Raw genomic sequence first — 12,484 nt, 5'->3', positions numbered from 1 at the left:
GCCCCACTCTGTCACCAAGGTTTGAAATGCATTCAACAACAACAACTTGCATTTATATAGCGCCTTTAACGTAGTAAAACATCCCAAGGCGCATCACAATAATCAGACAAATATTTGACACCGAGCCACGTAAGGAGATATTAGGACAGGTGACCAAAAGCTTGGTCAAAAGAGGCAGGTTTTAAGGAGCATCTTAAAGGAGGAGAGAGAGGTGGAGAGGTTTAGGGAGGGAATTCCAGAGCTTAGGGCCCAGGCAGCTGAAGGCACGGCCGCCAATGGTGGAGCGATTAAAATCGGGGAATGCGCAAGAGGCCAGAATTGGAGGAGCGCAGAGATCTCAGAGGGTTGTAGGACTGGAGGAGGTTACAGAGATAGGGAGGGGCGAGTCCGTAGAGGAATTTGAACACAAGGATGAGAATTAATATTAACTGCGTCTGCTAAATCAATTTTTCCAGTTTTGGGGGAGGAGGGGTAGGCTTCCAAATCAAACTGGAGCTCTCGATTATTTCATTAAGACGACAGCAATTAAAAAATGAGCAATTATTACATTCTCGAATTTCAGCTTCGCTGAGTTCAAACAGTGAACTCTGCAAAGTTAAAATGTGCTGATGTTTTCCAGCACGTTATATATATGTGTGTATATAGATTTACCGAGACACCGGCTTCTTTCTGACGGGAAAATGCTGGGAGATAGAAACCTGATCTAAGGGATTCATACGTTTGAAAGTTTCTAGATTCCATCAGCCTCACGACAGCGTCATGTGATTGGACAGCAGCACAAGTCTGATGAATGTTCACTCCTGACTGTTTCCAATGTGTCTCTATTTGTTGGGCTCACCTGTTCCCCTTTTGGTGTAACATTCGATGAACTTCGTCCCAGATCTCGGCCGGCACTGAGGGTACTCAGTGTCTGGGTCTGAGAGTCTGGTGTTCATACTGAACCAGGATTGAAACCTGGTCTGTAGGACATTGGGTGGTGTATCTACCCACTGAGCCATTGCCTTACTTTCTCCTGAACTGTTACGAGGTGAGACACTTCAGTTATAGGAAGAAAGCACTTGCATTTATATAGCGCCTCAGGACGTCCCAAAGAGCGTTACAGCCAATTAAATACTTTTGAAAGGTAGTCACTGTTGAAATGCAGGCAATGCGGCGGCCAATTTGCACACAGCAAGGTCCTACAAACAGCAATAATCACCAGATAATCTGTTTTTAGATGTTGGTTGAGGGGTAAATGTTAGCCAGGGGAGAACTCCCCTGCTCTTCATCAAATAGCACAATGGGATCTTTCAAGTTTACCTGAGAGGGCAGACAGGGTTTAATGTCTCATCTGAAAGATGGCACCTCTGACAGTGTAGCACTCCCTCAGTGCTGCACTGATGTATCAGCCAACCTAGCTCAAAATCTGGAGTGGGACTTGAGTCCACAACCATCTGACTCAGAGGTGAGAGTGCTCCCACCGAGTTACAACTGACACAGCCCTGTGGAAAGGCTAGAGAAGCTGAGATTTGTTCCCCTTAGAGCAGAGATGGTTAAGGGAAGATTCAATAGAGGTGTTTAAAATTATGAGGCGTTTGGGTAGAGTAAATAAGGAGAAACTGTTGCCACTGGCAGGATGGTCTGTACCCAGAGTTCACAGATTTAAGATAATTGGCAAAAGAACCAGGGGGGTTTTGAGGAGAATTTTTTTTACGTAGCGAGTTGTTATGATCTGGAATGCGCTGCCTGAAAGGGCGGTGGAAGCAGATTCAATAGTGACTTTCAAAAGGGAATTGGATAAATACCTGAAAAGGAAAAATTTTCAGGACTATGGGGAAAGAGCGAGGGGTTTAACCGGATAGCTCTTTCAAAGAGTGGCACAGCCACGATGGGCTGAACGGCCTCCCTCTGTGGCATTCTATGAGTACAATTCCCAAGGCACAGCTACACTCTCCAACCTCGCCCTCTTTGACCATCCTTCATTTGTGAGCTTGAACAGTGAACGTTGGCAGGTTATTTGATCATCACGATGGCATCACAACCCAACCCAGACTTGTAAGCCTAGAAATAGGTCCACGCAGCGTTCGTTTTTTTGGGCAATACTTGGAGTATTAAGGCCCCAATATGGCAGGCAAGAAGTGTGCTACCCGCCATATTCGGTAAGGCCAAATAATAGGCGTCCTTTACCCACGCCTAAAACAGGCGTCAGACCCTTTGCATGTGCAAATAAGGGGCCGGCTCCATTATAATGAGGCCTGAGGCCCAATGTCTGGGGAGCCTCGGGCCTCACCATTCAAATGCAGGGGATGTATCCTTGGGCTTGCAAAACTGGGCACGCCCGAATTTCTGGACCGTAGCAAGCCCAAGTGCGCAAAGGCCAATTGTAGCAACCCAAAAGTTGGCATGACCCAGTCAGCACAAATTCAGGATCCAATCCAAGACCTCCCTGGCTCAGATAGTCGTTGGCTACACCAACTGGAGCCATCGCGGGAGCTCAATACAAGGCTTGAATCCTGCTCTCACATTGGAGGTAGGCTCTCTTAACACCTCTTATACTGCTGACCAAAATACTAGAGAAAAGCTGTCTTATAGTTGATCCCTCTCTTACCTCTAGCCTTCAACCATTCAGGTAAATTTAGTGAAACCTCTGCTCCCGGCATCAAGTATTGTTGGACTGGAATGTAGACTGGAGGATCCAGTACAGAGGTTGCTGTGCCTGATCTGCGGCTCTGCTGATTTCGTGGCTATTAACATTGATGCTGGCATTTCCTGGGGTTGCCAACTCTTTTTGAATGTATTCCTGGAGGTTTCATCACATGACCTCCCGCCCCCAAACGCTACTCACATTGGTCGACTGACACCTCCATCCTCGCCACGCACCGCCTTCCCATGGCCAATTGGGAAGTGAAAACACTCTTCGTTACCCAATCGGATGAGTCTTGACTCTCAGTCAAAAAGCCTCTTTTTCCCATCTCCAACTAATAAACAAAAGCGTTCAAAGAAAATGGAAAAAAAAACACACAATTTTTATTTATTGCTCCTGTGATTTTTCTCCTGGGTGTTGCTCGCAGCAGTGTCCTGGAGATTAGTCTTCAATTTCTGGAGACTCCAGGCCAATGGTAAGCATATCTGATCCTTCAATGTATGTTCCTGTCCAACAAGACTGCACCAGGAGCAGGGACTCCATTTTATCGATACTATTCATGGCTATCTGAGTGTTCCTTTTGTTCCCACAAGTCCCCATATCCAGCACTCCCAGGATCACCGGAAATCAGGCACGGTGATCTCCGTACTTGATGTTCTGATCCGTGCGTCAGGCCAGCAAGGCTCCGTGCTGGGAGCTTTGCCTCTTGAAAATTTTAAACATTGAACCAGTTGCTGGCTCTGCACACTAGAGGACGCCCTATCCCCAATTTTAGGTAGAAGCTTATCTAAGAAGCAGGTGATTAGTGAATTTTGGGACTTAAAGCAGTGATTTATTGTGGAAGAAAATTGTACTTTTTTCTTTAATAGTCTTGAAGTGTATTTTTAAATGTCAATTTCTTTCATTCTTTGCAGGAGTGGCATCAGAACCAGTCTCACCAAATACACAGGAATATTGTGCAGTGTGGGGGAATCCAAACTAGGGGTCATCAATATAAGGTAGTCACCAATAAATCCAACAGGGAATTCAGGAGAAACATCTTTACCCAGAGAGTGGTGAGAATGTGGAACTCGCTACCACAAGGAGTAGTTGAGGCGACTAGCATAGAAGCAGTTAAGGGGAAGCTAGATAAGTACATGATGGAGAAAGGAATAGAAGGATAAGCTGATAGGGTGATATGAAGTAGGGTGGGAGGAGGCTCGTGTGGAGCATAAACACCGGCATAGACCAGTTGGGCCGAATGGCCTGTTTCTGTGCTGTAAATTCTATGTAATTCTATGTAGTTAGACGGTGAGTGAGAAAGACTTGCATTTATATAGTGTCTTATCACATCTCTCAGGAACATGTCAAAGCGTTTCACAGGCTTTGCATTTCCTTGGAGCGCAGTGTCCGTCTGTTGCTGTGCAGGCAAACACAGCAGCAATTTTCCACACAGCAAGATCCTACAAACGGCCAAGACATGAATGACCAGTTAATTTATTTTTGGTGGTGCTGGTTGAGGGAGGAATGTTGGCCAGGACATCAGGATAGTGCGATGGGGTGTATTACAATCACCAGAGACGGGCAGATGGGGCCCTAGTTCAAAGTATTGCATGAAGGACAGCTCCTCTGACAATGCAGCACTCCCTCAATACTGTATAGGTGTGTCAGCCTAGATCACATGCCAAGCTGACAAGTAATCCTTACCCTGTTGAATAAAGTGGGATTGTGAACCCTTAATTTACTGAATAAACAGGAACTCTGTACGACTGCACAATGAGTAGCCCTTACCCTGCTGAATAGCCAGGAGCTTTGTACTTTGTATCTGTTTTCACAGTGCAGGAAGAGGACAAATTACCAGAGGTACAAGGGAACCTTAAAGAAAGTCAAGGGAGGAACTTAGCGCATTTAATATAAGTGATAAAATACTAATGGAGAAAATAATGGGACTTAAGATAGACAAATATCCAGGGCCTGATGGTTTCCACCCCAGGGAATTAAAAGGAATAAGTGAACAAATTGCAAATGCGTTAGTCAAATTTTCCAAAGCTCTCTAGATTCAGGAAACGTGCCTTTGGAAAATTGCAAATTTCACTCCGTTATTTAAGAAGGGAGGGAGGGAGAAACCAGGTAACTAGAGGCCTGTCAGTTTAACATCAAGTGTGGGGAAGTTACTGAAGTTGATCATCATCGGCTGTGAAGCGTTTTGGGATGTCATGAGATCGTGAAAGGTGCTATATAAATGCAGGCTCTTTCTATTACTCACGTTCTCTGATTCTCTCTTTTTCTCTCCTTATCTTTCTCTTATTCCTTTTCTTTCCCATTATCACTGTATCATGCAACTACAGAACGCTAGAAGGTGAGACTTTTTATCGCCTAGCAGTTCCTATATTTTCCTCTCCATTATTCTCTGTCACTCCCAACTTTCTTCTGATGCTTTCTTATTTTCTTTTCTCTCTATCTGCCTGCTCCTTTTCTCTCCCTCTTTCTGCCTCTCATTCTTTCCTCCCGATTTCCTTTCACATTTGAGTTCTGTTCGCCGAGCACTCCTTGCAGAAATGTGGATTTCCCTCTTGCAGTCGGACAGGTGGTGACTCAGCTCAGGTGTGGCTTGTGCTGAACTCTCGTTGTTACCTTGTCAGCGGGCTAAGGAAACTTTCTCCCGTCAAGAAAACCTCAGGTCGAGGGGAACGGAATTAAACGGCACTCAAACAAACCTGGCGAACACACACACTGTGACAAGAACCTCCTCAAAAGCCATGGCCAGCAGACTGGACAAAGATCAGGTACAGTTCCAAAAAAAAAAGTATTTTGTAACTTGTGTAGATCAGGCTTTGTTTCGACACGTCGCAGTGTCAGGATGCAGATGTGAACGGGAGGCAGGCAGAGAAATGCCTGTAATCAAATCGGACAAGGATTTAATTTCTATTCTGGCTCTTCTTCCTTAAAAGATCTCTCCCTGTTTTCCCCTGCTGTTTCCTGAAGGCAGTTACTGTCTCCAGAGATTGTGCTGCTGTTTTGTCATGTTTTTAAAAGAAAGTTTCTAATACTCCAGCATCAAACGATAGATTTTAAACTGCTTCACATACAATATCAATCGACAGCTCCTGCTAGCTTACAAACTCCTGTTTTCTGTTTTCAGTCTGCATTTAACCAGTTGCCTAACGAGCAACTTTAATACAGCACTAACTGATGATAATGGTGCCTCTCTAAATTCTCATGTGCAAAGTGAATTACGCAAACTACAGGGCTGCAATCCCACCGGCTTCTTCGTCCGAACCCATCTTGCGATTTGTCAATACAGGGCACGATTCCACAACTGCCGGCCGCACTCTTGTCCAAGTGGCTATTCGTGTGGCAGTGCACAATAAGGGTCAGCGGGCTATTCGACTACAGAAGCCATCATAGCTGAGCCCAATCCCATTCTTACCCGATGACCTCTCTGATTGAATGGCACAGAGTGTTTCTTTCAGGAATGTGGGACGCTTCCCCTTGTGGATTGGTGTTGCATACGATCATACAAAATTGGCAGGCAGGAAAAGTCCAGCTGGTCCATCAAGTCTGCCCCACTCAGCATCAGGACTGGACATTTCCTCCCTCCCCCCATCCCCTTCACTTCTCCCCCAACCCCTTCACTTCTCCCCATCCCCTTCATTCCTCCCCCATCCCCTTCACTCCTCCCCATTCCCTTCACTCCTCCCCCATCCCCATCACTCCTCCCCATCCCCTTCACTCCACCCCATCCCCTTCACTCCACCCCATCTCCTTCACTCCTCCCCATCCCTTCACTCCTCTCCATCCCCTTCACTCCTCCCCCATCCCCTTCACTCCTCCCCCCATTCCCTTCATTCCTCCCCATCCCCTTCACTTCTCCCCATCCCCTTCACTCCTCCCCTTCCCCATCACTCCTCCCCACCCCATCCGAACCCCCACCCCCTCTGTCCGCCCACCCCCTCTATCCCATCACTCCTCACCCCTCGCTGCTCTCTTTCCTCACCCCTCGCCCCCTCTCTCCTCACCCCTCGCCCCCCTCTCTTTCGTCCCCTTCTCTTCCTCTCTCTCCCCTCTGCCATTAATCCTCCCCCTCTCCTCCCCCATTAATCCTCCTCCTCTCCTCCTCTCACTCCCCCATTCCTCCTCTCTCTCCCCTCCCCAATTACTCCTCACTTTTCCCCTCCCTCGCCTCCCCAATTACTCCTCCCCCTCTCCTCCTCTCACTCCTCCCCCTCTCCTCCTCTCTCTTCCCTCCCCCCTCCTCTCTCCACTCTCCCATTACTCCTTTCGCTCCTTACCCGCCAACACCCCAGCCCCCAACAGGGCAAGGCTCCTGCTGAAATGTACTGTTAGTGGCCAATATGTAGCCATCAGCACCTGCAGTTAACCACCTTCAGACAGATTGGGGTATAAACTTGTCTCGGGCGGTAAAGGGTCCAATATACCGTGTGGTGTGCCCGCGGTCATTCTGCGCCGGGCATGTTCCACATGCCATATTGGTCAGGGCAGCCCTGTAGCCGTGCAGGGGGCCTGCCTGAAACAGGTGTTAGGCCCATTGCCTATGCAAATCAGGGGCCCCTTCCCAGTATTGGACAGCGACTGACCAGACCCTGTGAGCAGCAGCCAACCCAGAGGTCTTTAAAGGGAGGCTGCTACTATACAGGTGAGTAAAATTTTTTTTACTTACCTGAATTTGGATCCAAAAGGAGCAAGAGGGCTCCTCCTGGTTCTACATTAAAACCATGGACTGCTCACCCCCCACCCCCTGATCTCTCTGCCCCTCCCCCGCCCTGGATTCACGGTGCGATCGTTGCCGACATTCCCATCTTCGTCTTCCTCACTGTCAGTCGTGGCTCAGTGTAACATGTCGCCTCTGAGTCAGAAGGTCATTGGTTCAAGTCCCACTCTAGAGACTTGAACACAAAATCTAGGCCGACACTCCCAGTGCAGTGCCGAGGGAGTGCTGCACTGTCGGAGGTGCCGTCTTTCGGATGAGATGTTAAACCGAGGTCCCGTCTGCCCCCTCGAAGAGTTCTTCCCGATGTCCTGGCCAATATTTGTCCCTCAATCAACATCACCAAAGCAGATTATTTGGTCATTACCTCATTGCTGTTTGTGGGATCTTGCTGTGCGAAAATTGGCTGCTGCATTTCCTACATTACTACAGTGAGTGCATACCATTTTTGCGAGAGGGGTCACTGGGTAACAGAGGAGAGGGAACTATGGCTGATTTTCTCTCCCTGCCAAGGATTGTTGAGGCTAATGTAATCACCCCAGGGATCAGCTAGCTCAGCGCAGGCTGGGAATCAAACCTGGGATCGTCTGCTCCCTATGGACTAGTGCTCTACCAGGCAATACCTTTACTCATTAGGCTAATGGGGAATGTAAAATATATTACAGATTGGTTAATAAAAGCACTGCCCACTGATAGCAAAAGCTTTTAAAGGTCTCACTTTATCAGCACTTGTTAAGCAACATACCTGCAAATTACATCAACCCAGCACTGACAATCTCACCTGACCAGCTCCCTGCCAAAGAAATCTATAAGTCAACTGCTGAATAAATGGCAATTTTAAGTGGTTACCCAACACGAATGTGTGTGTTTATACATGTGTGTGCATGCGTGCGTGTATGCATGGGTATATGTATATGTATGTGTGTGTATGTACGTGTGTATATGTATATGTACATCCATGTTGCTATATGTGTGTGTATATGTGTATATATGTGTGAGTGTATATTTATGTGTGTGTATGTACATGTGTGTGTACGTGTGTGTGTGTATGTACATGTGTGTGTATGTGTGTGTGTATGTACATGTGTGTGTGTGTACATGTGTGTGTGTATTTACATGTGTGTGCAAGTGTCTATAAGACTTGGATTGCTTCTCACTTTTATTAAATCCACATCTGCATTTGCTCAGGCTTGCTCTGATTTAAGATTTATTCACCACTGAAGCAACAGTATTAAGAATAGCACTTGCCCAACATGCAGGCCTACAAAATTCAAACAGGAAAACAAGCAAATAGGAAATATCCGTGCCAATAGCTTCAAGGCTGGATTGCCGAGCATAAAGGGCCAATTAGATTGGAGATCCCCAGTCTAGAGTCACCAGTGGAGAATAATTACTTGAAAGAGACAGTGCAGAGCAACCAGTGCTTGGGAAATTATATCCTTGCATCAGTCTTCAGGAGCGGAGAAAACTTGCATTGTAGGAGGAAGGGGAGGGAAGGGAAGGCTGAGGGAGCGAGGGAGTTTCCGAACTTTGTGGATTTAGAAAGAATGCATTAGAGTAGGGGGTGGTGTGAAAGATTTTAAGTTCAACACAGTGAGGCTGCAGGGAGGAGGAGTGTGTAAAAGTGTATTGCAGCTTCTCACGGTGGGAATGCATGAGGTTCCTGTTTACTCAGCCACATGAGGACAGTCACTCTGTAACTGCACAGGATTGCTCTTTATTCAGCAAGGTAAGGGTCATTCCCTGTGTAACTGGACAAAGCTCCTGCTAATTCAGCGAGATAAGGGCTACTTAATCTCTAACTGGACAGAGTTCCTGTTTATTCAGCAGGGTAAGGATTACACACTGTGTAACTGGACAGAGTTCCTGTTTATTCAGCAGGGTAAGGATTACTCACTGTGTAACTGGACAGAGTTCCTGTTTATTCAGCAGGGTAAGGATTACTCACTGTGTAACTGGACAGAGTTCCTGTTTATTCAGCAGGGTAAGGATTACTCACTGTGTAACTGGACAGAGTTCCTGTTTATTCAGCAGGGTAAGGATTACTCACTGTGTAACTGGACAGAGTTCCTGTTTATTCAGCAGGGTAAGGATTACTCACTGTGTAACTGGACAGAGTTCCTGTTTATTCAGTGGTAAACAAGGGCAGCACGCCGGTGAATTGCCGATTTGTACAGCTGGTGGGTGGACCAACCTGCACGAACTCAGATAATCAGCCCCTACTGTGTAACAGTACGGAGTCCCTGTTTACTCAGCTATATTGGGGTTAAAACATTGGTGAGCACAATCTGTGATTTTATATCCCTCCTGCTACAAGTGAACCTCAACCTTTGACCACATTATACATTAAAAAGAAGTTTGTAACACAATAGCAGATTCAATAGTAACTTTCAAAAGGGAATTGGAATTTATGCTTAAAACGGAAAGATTTTTCAGGACTACAGGGGAAGAGCAAGAGGGTGGGACGAATTGGATAGCTCTTCCAATGAGGCACGATGGGCCGAATGGCCTCCTTCTGTGCTTTATGATTCTATGTTAATTACAACTGTTGGACTGTTGGCAGAAACATCTGTGTGGGTGCGGTTCTGCTCTGTGCCTCGGTTGGGTGTGTGCGCACACAGGCCTGTGTACTGTAGTGTGCCACACCAGAACGATTAGTCACTTCAACACGATAACGGCACTTTGGAGAGCAGGAGGCGTGTGGGGGATGGGAATGGGTCATGTTCCATTTGGTGGCTTAATGCCAGTAATCAATTATCTTTGAATTCTGCCGAAACCCTTCTCTGTTTTGTTTTGATCCAATCTCTGGAACAGTGCTGTAAATCACAAAACTAACTCCTCACCTCTCACCGGAGTTTTATTCGAGAAGATATATTTTGGATAAATTTTCTTGTGAAATTAGTGAACATTGCTAATTTGACAGCACAGGATGAAGCCATTTGGCCTGGATCTCTGAAAGAGCTCTCCACTCAGCCCCATTCTCTTGCTGCTTTCCCCACACCCTTTGACAATAATTTTTCCTTTTTCAAATATTTATCCATTTCCCTTTTGAAAGGTATCGTGGATTCAGCTCCCACCGCTGTTTCCGGCAGGACATTCTATATCCTTAACAATCCTCTGTTCAAAGCTTGCTGGTCCCCATTGCTCAGTGCCACACTGGCTTTTATCAATTGAGCACCAGGAGCGTCGGTTTATGCAGAGTAGGCGTTCACTATGAACACTGATTGTATGAACGAGCCTTACAGAGATGGGGATAAGGCAAGCTGTCAGTGTGAAATGGACTGCAGGGAACAAGCTCCTTTTACATTCAGGATCGAACCATCAGTGACTCACAATTGCTTAACCCCTAGTCCCCATGTAAGGCAATTCAAAAGAGGCCGTTCAGTCCCTCGATTAGATCATGGCTGAACTGTACCTCAACTCCATTTACCCGTCTTTGATGCATATCCTTTGATACCTTACCTAACAAAAATCTATCGATCTCAATTTTGAAAGCTCCAATTGACCCAACAGACACAACCTTTTGGGGAGAGAGTTCGAGATTTCCACTACCCTTTGTGTGAAGAAGTGTTTCCTGATTTCACTCCTGAACGGCCCAGCTCTAATTTTAAGGTCATGCCCTCTTGTTTTGGATTCCCCCACCAGAGGAAATGGATTCTCTCTATCCAACCTTTCGAACCCCTTTATCATTTTAAACACCGCAATTAAATCACCCCTCAACCTTCTAAACTCAAGGAGTACAAGCCTAGTCTATGCAACCTGTCCTCATAATTTAACCCTTTAAAAGATGGGAGCTGTGTCCCAGTCAGCACCAATTAACTTGGCAGCCATGCCCTCGTACAAGAAAAAAGCCAGGTACATCAGGGGATGGGGCGTAGGCAGGTATCTGAACCTTTAATCTGCGTGAAGCAGAGGAAAAAGACTCCTTGTTCAGACATGATGTGAGGAATGTTGATTTATGGAACACTGATGTTTCATCATTTAGGAACTCAGAACGTCACAAAGCGAAAATTGGCTGCCACGTTTCCCGACACTCCAAAAAGCACTTAATTGGCTGTATTGTGCCTTGGGACATTCTGAGAGCATGAAAAGCGCTAAAATAATGCAAGTTCTTTCTTCTTTAGTAGGGCAGCTAACTCAGTTAATATCAGTGTGATTCTGTTCAACAGAGCTGGATACCCAAGGTGATTAAGAAGAAAACCTGTTCCACCTTCTTAGAGGACACAACCACCCCAAGGTAAAGGTCTAACAGAGGACATTGAATGAAGGGACATACAGGATAAATGATGGGGGCTGGTGGGCTACAGAAGAGTCACACTCATTGGCACAAAGGATAACTCCGGGGCACTGTGGGATATACAGAGGATACGTACTGGAAGAAGGTGGAATATGTGGGGAACATTACTGGGGAAATGTGGGATACATACTGTGAGATACATACTGTAGTGCTGACGACTTGTGCTCCAGAACTAGCCGCGCCTCTAGCCAAGCTGTTCCTGTACAGCTACAACACTGGCATCTACCCGACAATGTGGAAAATTGCCCAGGTATGTCCTGTCCATAAAAAGCAGGACAAATCCAATCCGGCCAATTACCGCCCCATCAGTCTACTCTCAATCATCAGCAAAGTGATGGAAGGTGTCGTCGACAGTGCTATCAAGCGGCACTTACTCACCAATAACCTGGTCACCGATGCTCAGTTTGGGTTCCGCCAGGACCACTCGGCTCCAGACCTCATTACAGCCTTGGTCCAAACATGGACAAAAGAGCTGAATTCCAAAGGTGAGGTGAGACTGACTGCCCTTGACATCAAGGCAGCATTTGACCGAGTGTGGCACCAAGGAGCCCTAGTGAAATTGAGGTCAATGGGAATCAGGGGGAAAACTCTCCAGTGGTTGGAGTCATACCTAGTGCAAAGGAAGATGGTAGTGGTTGTTTGAGGCCAATCATCTCAGCCCCAGGACATTGCTGCAGGAGTTCCTCAGGGCAGTGTCCTAGGCCCAACTATCTTCAGCTGCTTCATCAATGACCTTCCCTCCATCATAAGGTCAGAAATGGGGATGTTCGCTGATGATTGCACAGTGTTCAGTTCCATTCGCAACCCCTCAGATAATGAAGCAGTCTGTGCCCACATGCAGCAAGACCTGGACAAC

At 46.6% G+C, this 12,484-nt stretch overlaps 1 protein-coding gene across 2 annotated transcripts in view; it reads left to right on the top strand.

Moving 5' to 3' along the window:
* The first annotated feature begins 5,239 nt into the window (after positions 1-5,239).
* LOC137305642 (transient receptor potential cation channel subfamily M member 4-like) overlaps positions 5,240-12,484 on the top strand; it is a 47,536-nt gene continuing 40,291 nt past the window's right edge. For both annotated transcript variants that reach the window (XM_067974529.1, XM_067974530.1), the window contains exons 1-2: positions 5,240-5,388; positions 11,501-11,568. In XM_067974529.1, coding sequence (XP_067830630.1) covers positions 5,362-5,388; positions 11,501-11,568 — 95 coding nt within the window. In that variant the 5' untranslated portion in view covers positions 5,240-5,361. The remainder of the gene's footprint in view (positions 5,389-11,500; positions 11,569-12,484) is intronic.

The sequence above is a fragment of the Heptranchias perlo genome, chromosome 40 (genome assembly GCF_035084215.1).
Source record: "Heptranchias perlo isolate sHepPer1 chromosome 40, sHepPer1.hap1, whole genome shotgun sequence".
NCBI lineage: Eukaryota > Metazoa > Chordata > Chondrichthyes > Hexanchiformes > Hexanchidae > Heptranchias > Heptranchias perlo.
This window is presented reverse-complemented; position numbering and strand designations above follow the sequence as displayed.